This window comes from Sinocyclocheilus grahami, unplaced genomic scaffold (assembly GCF_001515645.1).
Source record: "Sinocyclocheilus grahami isolate Dianchi unplaced genomic scaffold, SAMN03320097.WGS_v1.1 scaffold643.1, whole genome shotgun sequence".
NCBI lineage: Eukaryota > Metazoa > Chordata > Actinopteri > Cypriniformes > Cyprinidae > Sinocyclocheilus > Sinocyclocheilus grahami.
In genome coordinates, this window is record NW_015505822.1 from 486,318 (window position 1) to 505,902 (window position 19,585).

General features: G+C 34.7%; 1 protein-coding gene across 4 annotated transcripts in view; it reads right to left on the reverse strand.

Moving 5' to 3' along the window:
* Positions 1-19,585, reverse strand: part of LOC107558375 (protein Shroom2-like) — a 30,743-nt gene that overhangs the window by 6,970 nt on the left and 4,188 nt on the right. Inside the window, exons 1-5 of one of the 4 annotated variants that reach the window (XM_016242037.1) lie at positions 5,714-6,017; positions 3,678-3,779; positions 3,320-3,337; positions 2,629-2,760; positions 213-2,550 (exon numbers count right to left, since the gene is read on the reverse strand). In XM_016242037.1, the coding sequence (XP_016097523.1) occupies positions 213-2,550; positions 2,629-2,760; positions 3,320-3,337; positions 3,678-3,779; positions 5,714-5,757 (2,634 nt within the window). In that variant the 5' untranslated portion in view covers positions 5,758-6,017. Of the gene's footprint in view, positions 1-212; positions 2,551-2,628; positions 2,761-3,319; positions 3,338-3,677; positions 3,780-5,713; positions 6,018-11,690; positions 11,754-17,563; positions 17,713-19,585 lie in introns of those variants that run through there. The other 3 variants (XM_016242038.1, XM_016242039.1, XM_016242036.1) reach the window with 3 other exon arrangements.

The following is a 19,585-nucleotide window of genomic DNA, read 5'->3' on the forward strand; positions in this document are numbered from 1 at the left end:
AAGATCATATTACCTATCTTGATTCACTGTGCCAGCAGCAAACTCTTTACAACTATTACCAAACAATACAATCTCTTAATCATCTGCTTCTGCAGAGAAAACATGGTGTATCTAATGAAATGTAGATTATGTTGAATTACCAACTTTATGAAGGTGACATCTGGGCACTAAAGACATTATCAGTACCATGACAAAACAAAGAATCTTCTTACCTGTCCGTAGAAGTCAGCAGAAGGGGAGGAACGGGATCTTTCGTGAACACACACTGTACTGTTGGATTCCTCCAAGCCTGAGTCCAGGATGTTTTCAGCTGAACGATATCTGCTTGTGGCTCTTCTTTCCACTGGCTTCTTCTGCATGTTCCATGTAGCTTCATATTCTGCAAATGTACCGAGTCGTTGTTGCTCCTCTGTATTAAGATCAGAATGGCTCGATTTACTGTGTTTTAAGGGAGCTAGATGGATGCTTTCGCTGTTTCCAGTTAATCTAGTCTTTCTCTCATCTTGGTCTTCAGTTGGACTGAGCAGGGATTGCTTTGGAATGGGCTTTTGGAGAACTGGTTTGAAGGAACCTTCGAAGAACTTATATCGGTCCACAAAGCACCCAGCTGCCTTATCCTCAACTCCTACTTCATTGATCTTGTCTGGTTCAGAGAAGGAATGTATCTTTTTATCCATGGGAAACCTTTTACGCCCCCCAATGCGGTTGACTTGCCCATAAACAGGCCCAGGTTTTTTGGGAAGTTGACCCGGTGCAACTTCGTTCCCAGGAAACTCCAGGTCCCTCCTCATAAACGATGTGGCCTTCAGAACTTTGGCTTGGGCTTCCTTCAGATGATCCTTGTACGTGTTGGTGAAGGAACCATCAGAAGATGATGTGCAGGTCTCATTGGATTTCATGATGTCAGAGTCCTCCTCAACTTCACTTAAGCAGGTCAAGGTAGCTGCACTTCTGCTTTTCTGAAGCTGGGACTTCTTCTGTTGGATCTCGTTGCGTAGAGTTGTGGCATAGCGGTCACTCCGTCTTCCCTGTTTGCCACCGATGGCATCAGTTGATTCTTGACCACCTCCTTTGACCGTTACTGATTTTTCTGCCATCTTCTTGCTCTCCTGGGCCAAAGAGTGCAACATGGGTGTCTTGTGTGGACAGATCTTGTAATCCTGCTTGCTGATCCATGGATTGTCCTGGTGGTAAGTGGACACAGAGTTCTTCTGCTCCATCTGGTGATTTGGTACATGCCTGGAAGGCTGTGGCTTAACTCCCTCTTTCTTCTTTGGAATCTCTCTTTCCCCGGAGCTGGACTTTGAAATCAGATGATTTGGTACTGGGGACGTAGCTTGAGATGAAGGAGCAGTGATGGCCTGTTTGCTGTAACCGTTGGAGCTCTTGTTCTCAGGTACACTGAGGTACGGCTGGGGATACTTTGTCTTCACAACCTTTTGAGAACCAACAAAGCTTCTGTCTGTGGCACCTCGAGTGGTTCCTGTTTCAGACCTCCGTTCATCTTCCATCCAACCCTGTGTAGGGGATTCCAGGGATGGCTGCTGGGCAGTGATGCAGTAGTAACGGAAATGAGCCTGGCCCTCATGATTGGGGTCAAATGCCATGGGGGTTCTGGTTTGGTTTCGACTGCCAGTGTTGGTGGGCAAATCTTGAAGGCTTCGGTAGTTGCTCCCAATGCTCTGGGTCTTTGGTGAACATGTAGCATTGGGGTACACAGAAAAGGTACTATCATCGCTGTGCTGTCTCTGATGCTGAAGTTCATATGCAAATGGGTTCTGGCCTTGTCTAACATCAGTGCTTGACTTGGAAAAGAGTTTGGTAGGGTTCGGCTGATTTGGGTAGTACTCAACCGAAAGATACGGCTGAAGAAAGTCCTTCTTTGGAGGTGGGTTGTAGCTGTGTCTCGCTTCACGCCCTCGTTCACCATCCAACTGTCGGTCCACAGCTCTGCAGTGAGGTTTCTGTGGTGGATACACAGAAAGTCCTTCAGGGAACGATCCCACCAAGCTCTTCTCATGAACTCTGGTGGCAATGAAACTATCACTACGCAAGGGTGGAGAAGGAGCAGAAGGAGCAGAAGGAGCTTGAGTAGTGGACATCTTGTTCTCAGGAATATGCCACACAGGTCTATGGTTGGATCTTCCAGTGGAGGAGAATTTGGAGCTAGCTTGCTCCTCCACGCTGGGACTCACTCGTCCCCCGTTGCCCATGGGGATCTGCAGGTATCTATAGCAGTCACTGGAAACTCCTAAATTACTGGGAATGCCTCTATAAAACATCCCTTCTGTGCTAGTGACACCCCGAGGTGCACTGTGGTCAGCTGTGCCTGACAAAAACGTGTTACATGCAGAATTAGGTTTGCTGATGGCACTCTCAAACACTGGGTGATCTGCTGCACCATTGGGTTTGCTCGATAATGGCTGCTCTTTCGAGCAAGCATGAGATGAGGGCTCTACACTTTCCATATTTCCCACAGAGCTGAACTGGCAGGATACTTGTCGCAGATTGGTCTGTCCCCAACAGCTGGTGAAGTCTTTTGAAAGCGACCTGGTAAAAACAAAGAAAATTAATGATGTTGATTGAGTTAAATTTGAATCAATTGAATTTAAATACTCAGAATCTCACCCTGCATCATATTTTGTCTGCCAGGTGGGGTCGGGTACAGGGTTGGGTTCAGATTTGGGGGTGTCGGTGGTAGAGTTATCCGTGGATTTAGCGGAGTGCCACGAATGGGGTCTACATGACGATTCATTACTCCTGAAATAAAAATAGAAATCTTCACTACGTAAAACCAATTTTAGCTTCAAATTAGAGCATTGTGAAGCTTTCAGAAAGAAAGACTACTCTTCCAGTTTGGTCTTATTCTAGAAATTGCAACAGTACTTTGCGTATCACTATGCAAGTGGTTAAAAATAAGGACAAATGAACATTTGAAATGGATAAATAGAAATAAATAATATATAAAAATTAATAAAGAAATAAAATTTAAATCTACATATGATAAACATCATGAATACAGAATTTTATCATATTAAGTACCAGCCCTATGTCTAAATGGTCTGTTGGATTATATGTCACAATATTCAATTTATGAATTATTAAAAAATAAATTATTTAAAATAAAATGAATACTGTAATAAGTTAAAGTTAAACTAAATTAAGAGGTCAAGCATCAGATTAATTCAGAATATCAGGAATATTTCTGCTCCAAGAGATGTTTTAATTTTAAATATCATAAATTGTGAATAACATAATGCCATCCTTTTGTATAATATACATTTCATGATAATCACTCGTTTAGCAGCAAGTGACGTACCCTTTGAAGTGGTTTTTCCTGAAATGCATGAGGTGGAAAAGGAGGGGGGAACTCAGATTAACACAATAAACACAAGCAGAATATTTGTTTATTTTTGACAACACTCATCAACAAGACAGCAGGAAACACTGAAGATGCTGCACTGATGTTCACAGGTTCTACAGAAGCCAGTGGAAATGACACACGATAATCAGCTTAAGCGTATAATCCCCGTCTTGCACGTGAACAGCACAGCTACAGCTAAGATGCCACACGGCAAAGGATGTGATACTCGGGTCTGGCAGGGCCGATGGGTGATGTAACTACAGGGTCACGCAGGGCTGGGGTCACGAGACAGAAGCCAACGGCTGCACGATACCTCATAGAACTTCTCAAAATCTTGGTGAGAAAATTCCTGGCCACATGCACTTCACTTTCTGCAGGCATTGTTTGCGTTACAATATCCACCATTTTAACTTTCCTGCGCAACAAGGAGGAGAAAAAACAATATATGCTGTAGAACAACTGGAGAATAAAAGATTATGAATTATTATATGATAAATATAAATTTTAGATTTAAAAAAAAAATTAATATAAAGTAAATACAAAAATACTAATTATATATACAAATATATATATATACACTGTATGTACACTGTGTATATATGCATAAGTCACTTTGGATAAAAGTGTCTGCTAAATGCATAAATGTAAATGTAATAGATAAATAAAAATAAGTGTTTTTTTTGTAATTTTTGTAAAATAAATTATCAAGCTAATTTATACTAAAAGTACATGATTCATATCATAAGAAGTCACTTCAGCTGAGTCTAATGAAAGATTCACAGCGTCAGAACATAAAACGCAGTAAAATTAGCCGTGTCTACTGCTATACACTATTGCATATTTTGATGAAAGTGTACTATCATCACTTCTACAGTATTTCTAACGCAAAACAAGCACGCTTCTCTGATTAATTTCCAGTCCGCTCGGGGGTAACTGGGGTAAAGCTCGTTTCCGGATGGATAGAGGCTACCATACGCTGAGCAACAGAGGAGCGACTGCATGTGATCAGTGTGAGCTTAGAGTCTTTTAATCTGTCACAAAGGAAGATGAGCAGCTATGCATTCTTCTCGATCTGTCGTCTGTCTGAGAGAACGACCGTCACGTCAGTTCAGAATAATGACCGATCCGTCCGATCAAGACTTGTGTGGATTGTTTGAGAGCAGGGTTATAGTTAACTAAAACTGAGACTAACTTTAAAAACCATTAAAAAATAAAGTTAAACATTAACTGAAATAAAATATAGTATCAAAAACTTATTTCAGATAGTTTACTAAAACCGTAACTAAAATGAAAATCTAATTATATATATATATATAAAGATTCAACATATTAATATTTGTAAGCTGAAATAAAATAAAATATAATTTTTTTTTATTTCAGCCAGTTGCCAGAGCAACATTTCTCATTTTAATTTAGTTTAACTTGATGCACTAAAATAACTAAAGTAAAATTAATAAAAAAAAATAAAAATAATAAATTATATATATATATATATACACATACACACACATGACAAAAAAAAAGACAAAAACACAACAAAATTACTAAACTTTAAAATTAAAATAAAAAATATACAACTAAAGTAAAATTTTTCTGAATTGTGTTTTTGTCATTTTTAGTAGTTTATATATACAGTATATCAACTACTAAAAATGACAAAAACACAATTCAGAAAGATTCAAAATACTAATAAACGTTAACTGAAATAACCTTTAAAAAAATCATTTCAGCTAGCTGGCAAGGCAACATTTCTCAGTTTAATTTAATTTAATGTTGTCCTAAAATAACTAAAACTAAAATAAAAATTAATAAAAACTGTATTGACATACATCCTAAAAATAACAAAAACACAAAAAAATATTAAAACTAATATATTACTAAATATTATAATAACTAAAATAAAAATGAAAACAAAAAAAATGTAATATGTTAATTAACGTTAACTGAAATAAAATGAAATAACATATTAAAAAACATTTTATTTCAGCTAGTCGCAAAGGCAAAATTTCTCATTTTAATTTAGTTTAACTAAAATAAAACTATGTAAAAATTCATAAAAAAAACTAAAAACGTCAAAAACAACAAAAATACTAAACCTTCAACTAAAGTTAAAATTAAAAATGGTATCTAAATGATACGAAAATGTAAAATTATTTGCACTAATTCTACACTATGTTGTTGTTAGAAAAATATTAAATATTGATGTAGTTTATCTAGTCAGGTGAAGATGAGAGTGACTCTTTAACATCATATGCAGTTTTTGTAGAGCAAAATAGAGAAATGCATGACAACAAACACTACAAATAAATAACAAAGCATCAATACGCTGATGAACATGGACAAACTCACCCAGTTTCTTCACAGTAAACCTGATTTAAAGTGACAAAAGTCATTTATTTAACATCCTTGACAGCACTGATTTTCTTTGGCTGCATATTTTTCCAGCAAGTCACATTCCTCTGATGTGTGGATGCAAACGAACCTCTAGGAACCTTAAGGCATGTGTGGAAAGACCTGCACCTACAGCTAATGCAGGTTAAACGTCCGGCCTTTAACCCACATACACGCTCAAAAACTCTGATGCAACCGAAGCACCCGAAAACAACACAAACAGCGAGTATGTGACTGACAGCACATTCCAGTCAACAGCAGATTTCCTTAAGAGATTACAGACGTCTGAGACGGGGAGGAGTGAGGAGTATTATAGTAACGCGCTCTGAAATCGGCTGATCTGATTGGCTGAAGGTCTGTCACATATCATGAGCATGTGAAAGTAGAACTAAAGACAAATAAACTGAAATATAGACAAACATTTAAAACATAAATAGCATTAAATAAAAAAACATTATTATAATTAAATTAAATATGAATTAATATATAAATAAAATAATAAATGTAAATCTACTTATAGATACTACATGAACATTTAAAATAGATAAATAGTCATAAAATAAATTAACAATTTATAAATTAAAAAAATATATATTTACAATTAATAATTAAAATAAATGTAAATCTACTTAAGAAGAAATAAAAATGTTAAATAGATAAATAGTCATAAAAAAATTACTAACAATTACTAAATAAAATAATAAATATAATGTAAATCTACTTAAGGATAAAAACATTTAACATAGATAAAAACGAAATAAAAAATACTAACAAAATAAATAAATAAATAAATAAATAAAATAATAAATATAATGTAAATCAACTTAAGGACAAATATACATTTAAAATAGATAAACAGTAATAAATAAAAAACATACATATTAACAATTAATAAAGAAAGTATATCTACTTAAGGATAAATTAAAAATTAAAATAGATCAATAGTAATAAATAAGAAAAATAATATTAACAGAATGTAAATCTACTTATGATAAATAAACATGATGAATACAGAATTGTACAGTTTTAAGTACAAGTCTTGTTTTGGATTTTATGTCAACATATTCAGAAGCACAAAATAACAAATAATTTTTTGTTTGAATTATAAAAGGGGAAAAAAATATTTTCTTTTAAATAAAATGTATGCTAATAATCAAGTTAAAGGGGTTAAGAAAACATCAGGTGTAATTTGAAACTTTATTATCATGATTTTTCAACTCTTCACTCAAATTGGTAAAACATGCTATTAAAAAGTAAATTAAATAAATAAATTAAAATTAAATTAAAATGCAAAAGAGGTGCTATCAGACTGTTAAAAACAGTTAAACTCTGTGGACCCGAATACGCGTTAAAAATGTTTATGCTTCATTTACATAGCCTTCCTTATATGGTATCAGCCCATATATGGGTTCATTTGAAAGCTTGGAGTGTCCTCTTTATAATGTTATTTATAAAGAATTACACTCATATTTTGTAGTTCAAAGGTTTTTCTTTACAATGACATTTTTTTTTCATTTCCTCCATTGTATGCGTGTAGGGTAAACATTAGAATTTGAGTATGTCAAATTTAGGCGAAAATACCAAAAAACGCCCTGAGCATAATTAAACCCCACCACACTAGATGTGATCTAAATTGCGATTTTCTACCAAAACTGACTTTGGTGAAGCCTCAACAATCAGATAAAGTATTTCTGAGCGACAAACGCAGCATATATTGAAGACACTGAAAAAAGTGATTTGCCAAACACTATCAAAACAGCTCAGCTGGTGAATCAGAGTGTTAATGAAGAGCTGGCTGAATTCTCGTTAGCTGAGTCAGTGTGATGATCCTGGACTGAAGCGTGAACAGAGGCTGATGGACACACAACAATAGAAACGCAGTGATAATCAGCAGCAGGATTACGCCTCATACAAACACACAGAGCCCAACCTGAACCCAACATACAATACACACTCGCATTTCAATGCATACACTATGAAACGAGTATTTCTACAGTAAGAGACTGTAAAATGCTACAGTAAGTGGTTAACAGTACGGTGATAAACTGTATTCAATCTAATGCGACATTAAATGTGATTTTTGTAAAATACTGACAAATGCAGTGTTTGGAAGTGAAAAACAAGTCATCGTAAACTGACAGAGTTCCTTACATTTGATGGTTTTTCATTGAAATAATTGTGTTTATTCTTAGTTTTTTCTTATTGGTTATGCACGTTAGGGTTTTATGTTAACTCTTATGTTGTTAAATTAATGTTTATTGCATTATTTTAGCGTCATGTGTGTTACCATGATGGCGATTTGTATGCATCTTTTGTTTATTAGTATTATCCTCAGCTACTTGTGATGAACTTTGATTTATCATGTGGTTTTCTCTTTACTGCCTGTGTTTTATGGTGGCTGTCATTATAACATAACGGGAAAAAACAGATATATTAACATTATTTCTGTTAAGGAAATACATGTTTTTACTGTAAATTTAAGCTTAATCTGTAAAACTTAAAATCTTGCTACAATATAAAAATATTTTTAATTTTTGTTAAACGGATTACTGGAGTATGTTTTACAGGAAATGTCAATTTTTCATGTTTAATGTTTCAATGTGTTAGTTGCCGTTTCTTTGCATTTGTTTGTGAAATTTACTAGCAATTTATGAGTGAAAATTGTTTGTACAACAAATTTCTTTCAAGCAGCTGCCATTTTTACCATAAATGTCATTGTTTTGTATAGTGTATTTATTATCTGAGGCAGGTTTTATCTAATAAATATATTCCTATAAAAAGAACTACGGCAGTACAATGATTACACCTGCTCAAAATTAATGTTTTAATTAGTTGTGACTCAAATAAAACCATCAATGGGTATGATGTGAAGCTAAAAGCTAATGAGCTTAAAAAAAACTTTCCACAAAACAAGATTAGTTTGAAGTTAAAGAAAGTTGAAAAAGGCAAAACAATAACAGTGAAGTGACAAAAAACAGCAAATGAAGCGTGTTTGCACCCTAATCCTGTACAGCTGTGTGACGGAGGACACCAGCGCAAACATCACACAAACAAAGATTATCTGAGAAGAAAGATCTCAAGAGGAATCTCACAGATGGTTAAAGCTCAAACTCCACACAACCTCCACAATCCTGAAAGCAAACATCAGCGCAACCACTAGATCAGAAATTACTAGAACTGAGAACAATCAAGCTCAAAACGTAAAGAAAATCTTTAAGGCAAGACACTACACAGGGTTAAATGGGGTGAATAGGGTTACAAATTTAACTAATAGATATCACCATACTTCCACATTTGGTTGTTTACATTATGAATTGCAATTTTTTTTGCATTACAAGTTTTAAAAAAAAATTAAATACGCACTAATTTGCATTTCCAGAAAATAAATTCAGGTTTAAAGCCAGATTTAAAATTCTTGTTTGATTTTGTTGACATATTAGAGTTATAGGTTTTTACTGAGTGGATTTTAGATTTCTCTTTTTATCACTCCATAAATTAGAAAATATTGTGAAACAGACTGAAAAAATAAATTTTCACCCAGTTTTTCTAGGAATACAATGTTCTATAAATCAGTGTGAATGATATATGAACAAACCCCTCAGTAAAAACCTTCAGAATATAGACAAGAACAAAACTGTAAATTTTGGTGTATGTAAGTGCTGCTGAAGTGCAGGAGAAAACTTTTAAATATATGTATGTTAATAGAAATCTACAGACGTAAATAGATCAAATGCAATAATAATCTCAAGTGAATGATATATGAACAAACCCTTCAGTAAAAACCTTCAGAACATAGAGAGGAATAAAACTGTAAATTTTGGTGTATGTAAGTGCTGCTGAAGTGGAGAAAAAACTCACGGTCTTTTAAAGATATGGATTTTCACCATGTTTTTAGATATTAAATGTTGTAGAAATCAATGTGAATGATATATGAACAAACCCCTCAGTAAAAATCTTCAGAATATAGATAGGAATAAAACTGCTAAGTTTGGTGTATGTAAGTGCTGCTGAAGTGGAGAAAAAACTCATTTTGGGAAAACGGCCTTTAGAAATATGTATTGTAATTTAAATCTACAGACGCAAATAGATTAAATGCAGTGATAAAATTAGTGTGAATGATATATGAACAAATCCCTCAGTAAAAACCTTCAGAATATAGATAGGAATAAATTCTGGTGTATGTAAGTGCTGCTGAAGTGCAGGAGAAAACTTTTAAAGATGTATTGCAACTGAAATCTACAGACGCAAATAGATAAAGTGCAATAAACTCTTAAATGTATTTTGCATTATTTTTTTCCACTAGTCTGATACAGCATGTTATGAAAAGCCAAAAATCAAACTAAAACCTCAAAATTGACCAGTGCATGAACAATGGTTTTGCCTGTAGTGTCTTGCCTAAAATCTCTGCAGAAGTTATCTAAATGTGAACTCAAAAATTACTTGTCCAATTCTCCCTAAATGATCTGAGCTGCCCTCCACAATAATTGTACAGTTCTACTCTTACTGTATGTCAACTATTGTGTCTTTCTAATTATGTTCTGAGGCAAATAACATGTGAGCAATTACATTCCCTCTGCGAACAGCTTCTCTAACCAACAAAAAACCTCCAAATCTCCATATGAGATCCACTCCTGCAGTTTCTGTAAATATGGCAGCGTCTCAAATCCCTGCGCTTCACCAGCTCATGATGTAACAGTTGTCACAGCAAAAAAATAAACTTGAAATAAAATAAATGTTAACTAAAATAAAATATATCAAAATATTTTATTTCAGCTAGCTGCCAAAGCAACATTTCTCACTTTCATTTAGTTAAACTGGATGTAATAAAACTACTAAAACTAAAACAAAAATGCAACAAAATTACTCAAACAAAATTAAATAAATGGTAAATCTAAAAATAAAAACTAATTTAAAATATTAATAAACACTATAATACTAATCTCAATGCTAAAATAACACTGGTATAGTCCTTACAATGTCATTCTGACATTATTTTCTGTTTTATTGTCAAGTCTATTATGAACTCAGTTAAATAAAAATTAAGCTGTAATTATTATAAATAAAAATAACACTGTACATTTACTGCATATGCATATAAAATTACTTAAAATAATGACTGATTTTGGGCATAACCAGATTTTTATATTATAACAAACGTATTAGTTATTATTTATTATAACTAAAACCATAAAAAAAATTTTGCTACTTGAAATAAAATAAAATGCATTTAAAAAAAGGTAGTTACCATGCAGCATTTATCATTTAACTTGATGTACTAAAATAACTATATAAATCTTAATCAAAAGTAAAATATCTACAGTGGGGAAAAAAAGTATTTAGTCAGCCACCAATTGTGCAAGTTCTCCCACTTAAAAAGATGAGAGAGGCCTGTAATTTTCATCATAGGTATACCTCAACTATGAGAGACAAAATGAGAAGAAAAAAAATCCAGAAAATCACATTGTAGGATTTTTAAAGAATTTATTTGCAAATTATGGTGGAAAATAAGTATTTGGTCAATAACAAAATTTCATCTCAATACTTTGTTATATACCCTTTGTTGGCAATGACAGACGTCAAACGTTTTCTGTAAGTCTTCACAAGGTTGTCACACACTGTTGCTGGTATTTTGGCCCATTCCTCCATCCAGATCTCCTCTAGAGCAGTAATGTTTTGGGGCTGTCAATACATATATTACTACAACTTTAACTAAAATTAAAGTGATAAAATATAGAAACAAAGTCAAAGTCAAATTCAAAATATGATTTAAAAATATAATAGTACTTTTATTTTATACTATTTTATGTGACTTTATTAACAAATCAACTTGAAGTATCTAGGTATCATAAATGTAAATGTACAAATGTAAACTACAAACCAAATATACTCACATAAAGTACAGGTAAAGGTGCATTAAATGATAAAGAGCAGATACCTGTTGATGTGAATCTAGTGGATCAGTGTTTGTGTCTCCATAGTGGAACGTGCCGCACACTGATCAGAGTTCAGCCACGTTTGTTTAATTACTATGAGCCCAGAGACCAGCAACAAAACAATGAGCTCACAGCCAGCAGCCAATCACAGCGCAGAATAAATTCGTATAGCCAATGGACTTATCCATTTAAGCAGAGGAGGAGATTATAGTAAAACACACAGTGTTACACAGACATCACGACTAAAACAAACATCTGAACTGGAATGAAGTCAGCAGTCTCATATGCAACACATCTCTAGAATGAAAGTATGCAATGCAAAAATAATTTTATCTGGCTGTGTGTAAATGTGTTGATTTCCTTCTGGTAAATCGTTGCTGTGAGTAATTGGATTCAGGGTTCAGGTGGCATCGGCTCAGATCACATGAGCTGGACCTGACTCTGATGCCGTAAAATTTATTTTTATGTTTTGTTGCATGCTTAATGACTTTTGCATTTCTGTATATAATGTTTCATCCACTTTAAAACGTTTTACAAAGCCACTACAATCCAAATATTGTATTATAAGTATTTCTTTACATTTAAAATACAGCCTTAAAACAATGTCCATTAAAACATCCAATGATCGGTGCTATTAAGCCAGAAAAAAATGTGCACAAGTGTCAGACAACTTTTGCAATTTAATTATGCTTTTTAATGAAACTGACATGCATTTTGCAAACTTTCAATATGTACACTGCAGTAGCATTAAAAAAAGATTTTGGACACTTAAGTCACATAAAAATGTCTGAATTGCACTGCTTTAGATGCAACATATCAAAACAAATTAATTCATTGTAAAGAAAGATGCACAAACACGATGCACAAATGTCTTTCACAAACACAAAAAAAAGTGGTTTGTGAAAGAAGGCAGAGTTATTATAGTTCACTAAAAATTAATCCATGAAAACATTTTTGTTGATTAGAATGTTAACTGAAATAAAATAATATATAAAAATAATTTTATTTCAGCTAGTTGCCAAATTTTTTTTATTTTTAGTTAGTTTAACTTGAATTAAAATTAATAAAAAACTATACAGACATATTAAAAAAGAACAGAAATGAACCTGATGCACTAAAATAAATCTAAAACTAATAAAATAACATATAAATTAATAAAAAATATTAAAATAAAAATATTGAATAATAAATAATAATAAAAATGTCAAAAACAGCAAAATTAGCAAAACTTTAACTAAAATTCAAATGAAAATATACAAATAAAAAGTAGTTTAAAATATTAATAAAACCTATAATAGTAACTAAATGATACTAAAATACTATTTGTGCACAGATAAAGACACATGATGCCACGACTGTCAGATATTTAAAGTGTTCTCTATATTTTGTGACTTTAGTCACTTTACACTTGGTTTAAAATGGTTTCAATGCATTTGAGCAACACATGCAGATTTCACCAGCACCACTAGATGGCCCTGTAGGGCCTTAAATGCTGTGATTGGCTGTGTTTGTCTGTGTTGTAAAGGGAATGTAACACTGACCACTGTCTGATGTGTTTGTGTGTAATATGCATGAATGAAACTGGCCAAATAAAGCTGCTCCACGACATTAGAAACAACATAAATTGGACATGTAGTACTGAGTAGTTCTCAGTCCTGTAGAACTGCACATTTTGGGGAAGATGCATTACACAAAATTCTTAAAAGGAATGCAAGATTCTGAGTGGGGATGTTTCTACATTTCACCTGACTGTTCTCTGTCTCATTAACTCATCAGATCTCCAAAGTCAGACCCACCAGGCTTAAAGGGATAGTTCACCCAATTTACTCACACTCAGGCCAGCCAAGATGTAGGTGACTCTTTTTCTTCAGTCTTCAGATTTTTAGCTGAAACCGTGCTCCTTGGTGATTCATAAAATGCAAGTCAGTGGCTACTGTCACTTTGAGAGTAAAAAAAAGCATACCAGGCAACACAAAATGAATAGCTGTGGCTCCTGATGATATATTGAGGTCTTATGAAGCGAAACGATTGGTCTGTGCAAGAAACCGAACATTATTACCTGTGATCCAGAGCCTCAGGCAAACGGTCCGGAGTGATGTCAGGTTCATGAACGAATCATTCTTTTGAACCGGTTCTTTTTGGTGAACTTGTTGAACTAGTTCACTAAATCAGACTGAAGCATCTGAAACAGTTCGTGGCTTGAGCAGCACAGATCTACAAGTTACTCAATCAAAACTCACTTTCAGACGCCTGCAGTCACTGCCACCTGAAATGAGCCAAAATAGCAGCGTTTCTGATCCTATTATGAATGAATCATTCAGCGCTTCAGTTCTTCCAACAGACACTGAACTGAGGAAACAGTTCGACTCGGACCGAAGACCGATGAGCCGCTGACATGGACATGCGTGAACCGAACACTTGAATGAAGGGGTGAAATGAACGTTCTTATGGTTTCTCATTGTTTATGTAAAAAGGTGAGCTGATGAATCTGGATTACAGGTAATAATGTTGTAAATAATGTTCAGTTTCTTGCACTGACTGATCATTTCGCTTCATAAGACCTCAATATATCATCAGGAGTCACAGGTATTAATTTTGTGTTCCTTGATATGCTTTTTTTTATTCTTATTCTGAAATACGAGCAGCTGCTGACTTGCATTTTATGAACCACCAAGGAGCACAGTTTCAGCTAAAAATCTTCTAAATTTTTCTACTGAAGAAAAAAAAAAGTCACCTACATCTTGGATGACCTAAGAGTGAGTAAACTAACAGCACATTTTTAATTTTGGTTGAACTATCCATTTAAACTCGGCCGGAGGATTCCCAGAAAGCCTCTGATGACAGACGTTTGGTGGCAAATGTGACCCAAAGGCCCCAGAACTGCATATAAAGCCCAGCGGGGCAGTGATGACAGACAATGGCCGGCCCTTGGGCCTCTTTAGTGTGACGGCGTGAACCAGCACACAATAATAATGGTCCTTTTGTTCTGCTATGTCAAATAATGGTGTCACCGACTCACAAACGTCACGGTGATTCTGCCATAACTCCTGTAAAACACAGAATGACGCTTCAAACTCCAGCACAATAGAGAGCGAGAGCTGTGGCGGAGCTCAGAGGACTGCTCTGCTGCTGTTCTGTGCTGCATTTACTTACATCATGCTTAAGTTTGAACCTAACATTCAAATGGAATACAACAAACTATTTAATAAAACTTGTGAACAGCTAAAAAATGAGTGGTTGCCAGGGTGTTGCTATGCAGTCGCTAGGATGCTCAGGGTGGTTGCCAGGGTGTTACTATGCATTTGCTAGGATGTTTTGGGTGGTTGCTAGGGTGTTGCTGTGCAGCTGCTGGGATGCACTGGGTGGTTGCAAGGGTGTTGCTGTGCAGTTTGCTAAGATGCTCTGGGTAGTTGCCATGGTGTTGTTATGTCATTGGTAGGTAAGATGTTCTGGGTAGTTATTCGGTTGCTAGGACATTATAAGTGGTTGCCAGGGTGTTAATGTGCAGTGGCCCTGGGTGCCGGCCAGGCCACCCAGAGCGTCCTAGCAAATGTGTCTCTGGCTGGTTGTCAGGGTATTATGCAGTTGCTAGGGTGTTCAGGGGGTTACCTGGGCATTGATATGCATTTGCCAGGATGCTCTGGGTGGTTTCCAGGGTGTTGCTATGTAGTGGCTCTGAGTGGATTCCAGGGTATTGCTATGCAGTTACTATGGTGTTCTTAGTGGTTGCCAGGGCGTTGCTATGCAGTTGCTAGGGTGTCCAGGTGGTTGCCTGGGCATTGATATGCATTTGCCAGGATGCTCTGGGTGGTTTCCAGGGTGTTGCTATGTAGTGGCTCTGAGTGGTTGCCAAGGTATTGCTATGCAGTTACTAGGGTGTTCTTAGTGGTTGCCAAGGTGTTCGGGGTGGTTGCCTGGATGTTTAAATGCATTTACTAAGATGCTCTGGGTGGTTGCCAGGGTTTTGTTATGCAGTGGTTCTGAATGGTTGCCAGCATATTGCTGTGCAGTTGCCAGGGTGTTGCTATGCAGTTGATAGGGTGTTTGGGATGGTTGCCTGGGCATTGATATGCATTTACTAGGACGCGATGGGTGGTTGCTAGGGTGCTGCTATGCAATGACTCTGAGTGGTTGCTCAGGTGTTCTTAGTGGTTGCCAGGGTGTTGTTATGCAGTCGCTAGGGTGCTGTTTTCTTGTCTGAAGTGCAGAAAGCCGAGCCTCAAGTTTCTGTGATATTCTGGTCTAAACTGGCAAAAAATAAATACAAATAATGGTGTCATATATGGGCTGAATTCTTGTTTGAAAAAAAAAGTAACTACCATATTAATAAAACCACTTGCTGACTAAAGTACTCAAGTCAGATATAAATATCTAGCAAAATATATGTGCGGTTGTGTAATATTCACAGTGTGAGTGTCATTTCCAGATAGTCATACATTGAAGCTACACCTTCCATCAGACGCTGAGGAGAAACTCGACACCGCGTGACCCAGCCCATCATTGTGGCTCAGCAATAATCCGCTCCATCCGAACACAGAGCATATATTATGGTCTGGCAAAAGTATCAATCATAAACCCGTCAGCATAACGACGAAATCTCAGAGGAAATCTGGAATGCTTCAGTTCAGATCCAGAATGATTCTTACAAGGGCTGTAACAAACAATTATTTTAACGATTGACTAATGTATAAATTATTTTTTACATTGAATCTATTTATTATTATTTTCTGATTGGTCAGTTAATCCTTACCAATAACCTTAGTTAACCAACCAATAAATAATAACCGTGACTTCTTCCATTAATCTATCAAAGTTTAATTTAAACATTCGCTCATGAAATACTTTAAATATAAAAAAAAAAAGACAAAGTGAAAAAATAAAGTGCCAACCATTAAAACGCATCTATCAGTAATACAAATGTTCGTGCTGCATTCACAGTTGCTAGGATGCTCTGGTTGGTTGCCTGGGTGTTGCTATGTATTTGCTAGGATGCTCTGGGTGGTTGCCTAGGTGTTGCTATGGATGCTCTGGGTGGCTGCCTGGGTGTTGCTATGCATTTGCTAGGATGCTCTGGGTGGTTGCCTAGGTGTTGCTATGGATGCTCTGGGTGGTTGCCAGGGTGTTGCTATGCATTTGCTAGGATGCTCTGGGTGGTTGGCAGGGTGTTGCTATGCAGTTGCTAGGATGCTCTGGGTGGGTGCCTGGGTATTGCTATGGATGCTTTGGGCGGTTAGCAGTGTTTAGTGATTTTATGTTGCTTTGCAGTTGCTAGGGTGTTTTGAATAGTTGTTTGTGTGTTTCAATTTGGTTGATTGGATGCTCTGGGTGGTTGCCAGGGTGTTGCTATGCATTTGCTAGGATGCTCTGGGTGGTTGCCTGGGTATTGCTATGGATGCTTTGGGTGTTGCTATGCATTTGCTAGGATGCACCGGGTGGTTGGCAGGGTGTTGCTATGCATTTGCTAGGATGCTCTGGGTGGTTGCCAGGGTGTTGCTATGAATGCTTTGGGTGGTTGCCAGGGTGTTGCTATGAATGCTCTGGGTGGTTGGCAGGGTGTTGCTATGCAGTTGCTAGGATGCACTGGGTGGTTGCCAGGGTGTTGCTATGGATCTTAACCCATTTGTTTTTATAATGTGACATATTTCCAGATAAAAATAGGATATCCAAGAAGAAAACTTTGGGTGGTTTAGGAATTACTTATACTATTTCTGCCGTATATTTATAGGACAGAAATAGTCTGGTTCTAGTATGCGATTCTGAATTCTGCCAGAGTCTCTGCAAGACAGGAGGTTGGAAGGGACATCAACTAAAAAGCAAGTAAACCAGCAAATCGGGTCAGGTTTGATTTTACATGGACGTCAACAGTGAATCCTACCGTTTTATTCCCAGAGAGAGCGTCTTACGTGAGCTTTTCACCAGACAAATGGCCTCCAGTCTGTAACCACTGAGCAGAACCGAGTTCACGCTGACTATCTCGTCACCGATCTGGAGTCGACCCCGCGCCGCTCGACTCCCGTCCTCCACCTAAACAACCAAACACAGAGAGTTTAAAACAAACATCAGCGCTGTCGGCCAGTACAAGAACATCTACATCTGCTTTACTGCACTGGCAGACATTATTGCACTGAAGGTTTAAAATAGCTGTTGAAGCCCTGATAACAGACCCTGCAATTAAACCACCAGTGACGAAGCAGCTCTTTTCCTGCTCATGTTTGACACGTCTAGGGTTATATATGGAATATTTTATTGCAGCTTCCATGTTGGGAGGGATGTGGTTTGCTTCTCTGCCGATTGCAGATCCGCTGGACGTTCTGCTCAGGAATGATACATAAACATCGTTTATTTCTTAAAAACAAACATATTCAACCTAAGCCACACAATAAACTTGCAAGTCACAGTCATGTTACTTGTTATAATTAAAATAAATTATTAAATAGTTAATAATAATAATAACATTATTATTATTATTAATAAATAAAATAAACAAAATAAATATTACATGTGTAATAATACTATTGCATGGTAAAGTAATCTAATATTGATTACAATTAATAATAATAATAATTTTATTTAAAGTACAACTATAAAATTACAATACTAACATGCATTGTTTATTTATTTTCAAGCAATAAACCATCAACCAACCATTTTAGTAAAAATTCACAAGAAAACATGTGAGTGTTAAACGTCGAGTGCTTGTGCAATAAGTGACACTTGATTTGATTCTTTGATTTCTAATGAAATTATGATAAGAAACTCAGTGTGACTTCTGTGTCCAAATAACTTTCAGCAACACTGTTTAACTTAAACGCCTGTTTTATGAACAAAATGATAAAAAGTGTTAATATTAAATTATAAAAAATGTAAAAAATATTATAAAAATATTTTAAGAATTAAATCTATTAGACATGCTTTTGTCTAATAAATGTATACTATAAATTATATATTTATTTATATATAATTTAAAATACTATATAAATGAATATATAATTATATAAATATAAAATATTTATATAACACATTTTAATTATTCACACTTTATTATTATTATTATTATTATTATTCATTTAATTTTAACCTAAACCATTTAAATCTAATCAAAAATAATAATAATTAAAATGGAAGTCAAGAGACAATAAAAAGTATTTGTTTCAGTCATGTTAAGTTTTATGAACAAAATAATAAAAACATCATGTTTTTACCAACAATTTATTAAATTAGTAAATTGTAAAAATTTTTAAAGAATTAAATTTATTAGACATTCTTTTTAATTATTATTATTTTTATTAGACTTTTATTTTATTATTATTTACCATTTTTATTACATTTAATTAAACAGTTTTAAACTAATCCAAAAATATTAAAATGCAATTTAAGAACAAATAAAATGGATTTTGTAGGGGCTTATTCTAGTCATGTTAAATGTCTGTAATATGACAAAATAATAAAAATAACTTATTTGTTACAATTTCATTAAATTGTAAGGATTGTTTTAAGAATTGCATTTATTAGACATGATTATTATTTTTCTTATTACATTTTTATTATATCATTATTATTTACTATTTTTATTACATTTAATTAAACAGTTTTAAACTAATCCAAAAATATTAAAATGCAATTTAAGAACAAATAAAATGGATTTTGTATGGGTCATATTTTTGTCTGTAATATGAACAAAACAATAAAAGCATCATGTGTTTATTAATTATTTTTTAATTATACATTTTTATTATAAATTATTTTATTATATAATTCACTTTATCAGAAACGTTGCAATATTGTATTATATTATTATTTACAATTTTTATTAGATTTAAATAAACAATTTTAACCTAATCCAAAAATATTAAAATAGAATTTGAGAAAAAATAAAATGGTTTTCGTAGGGTCCTGT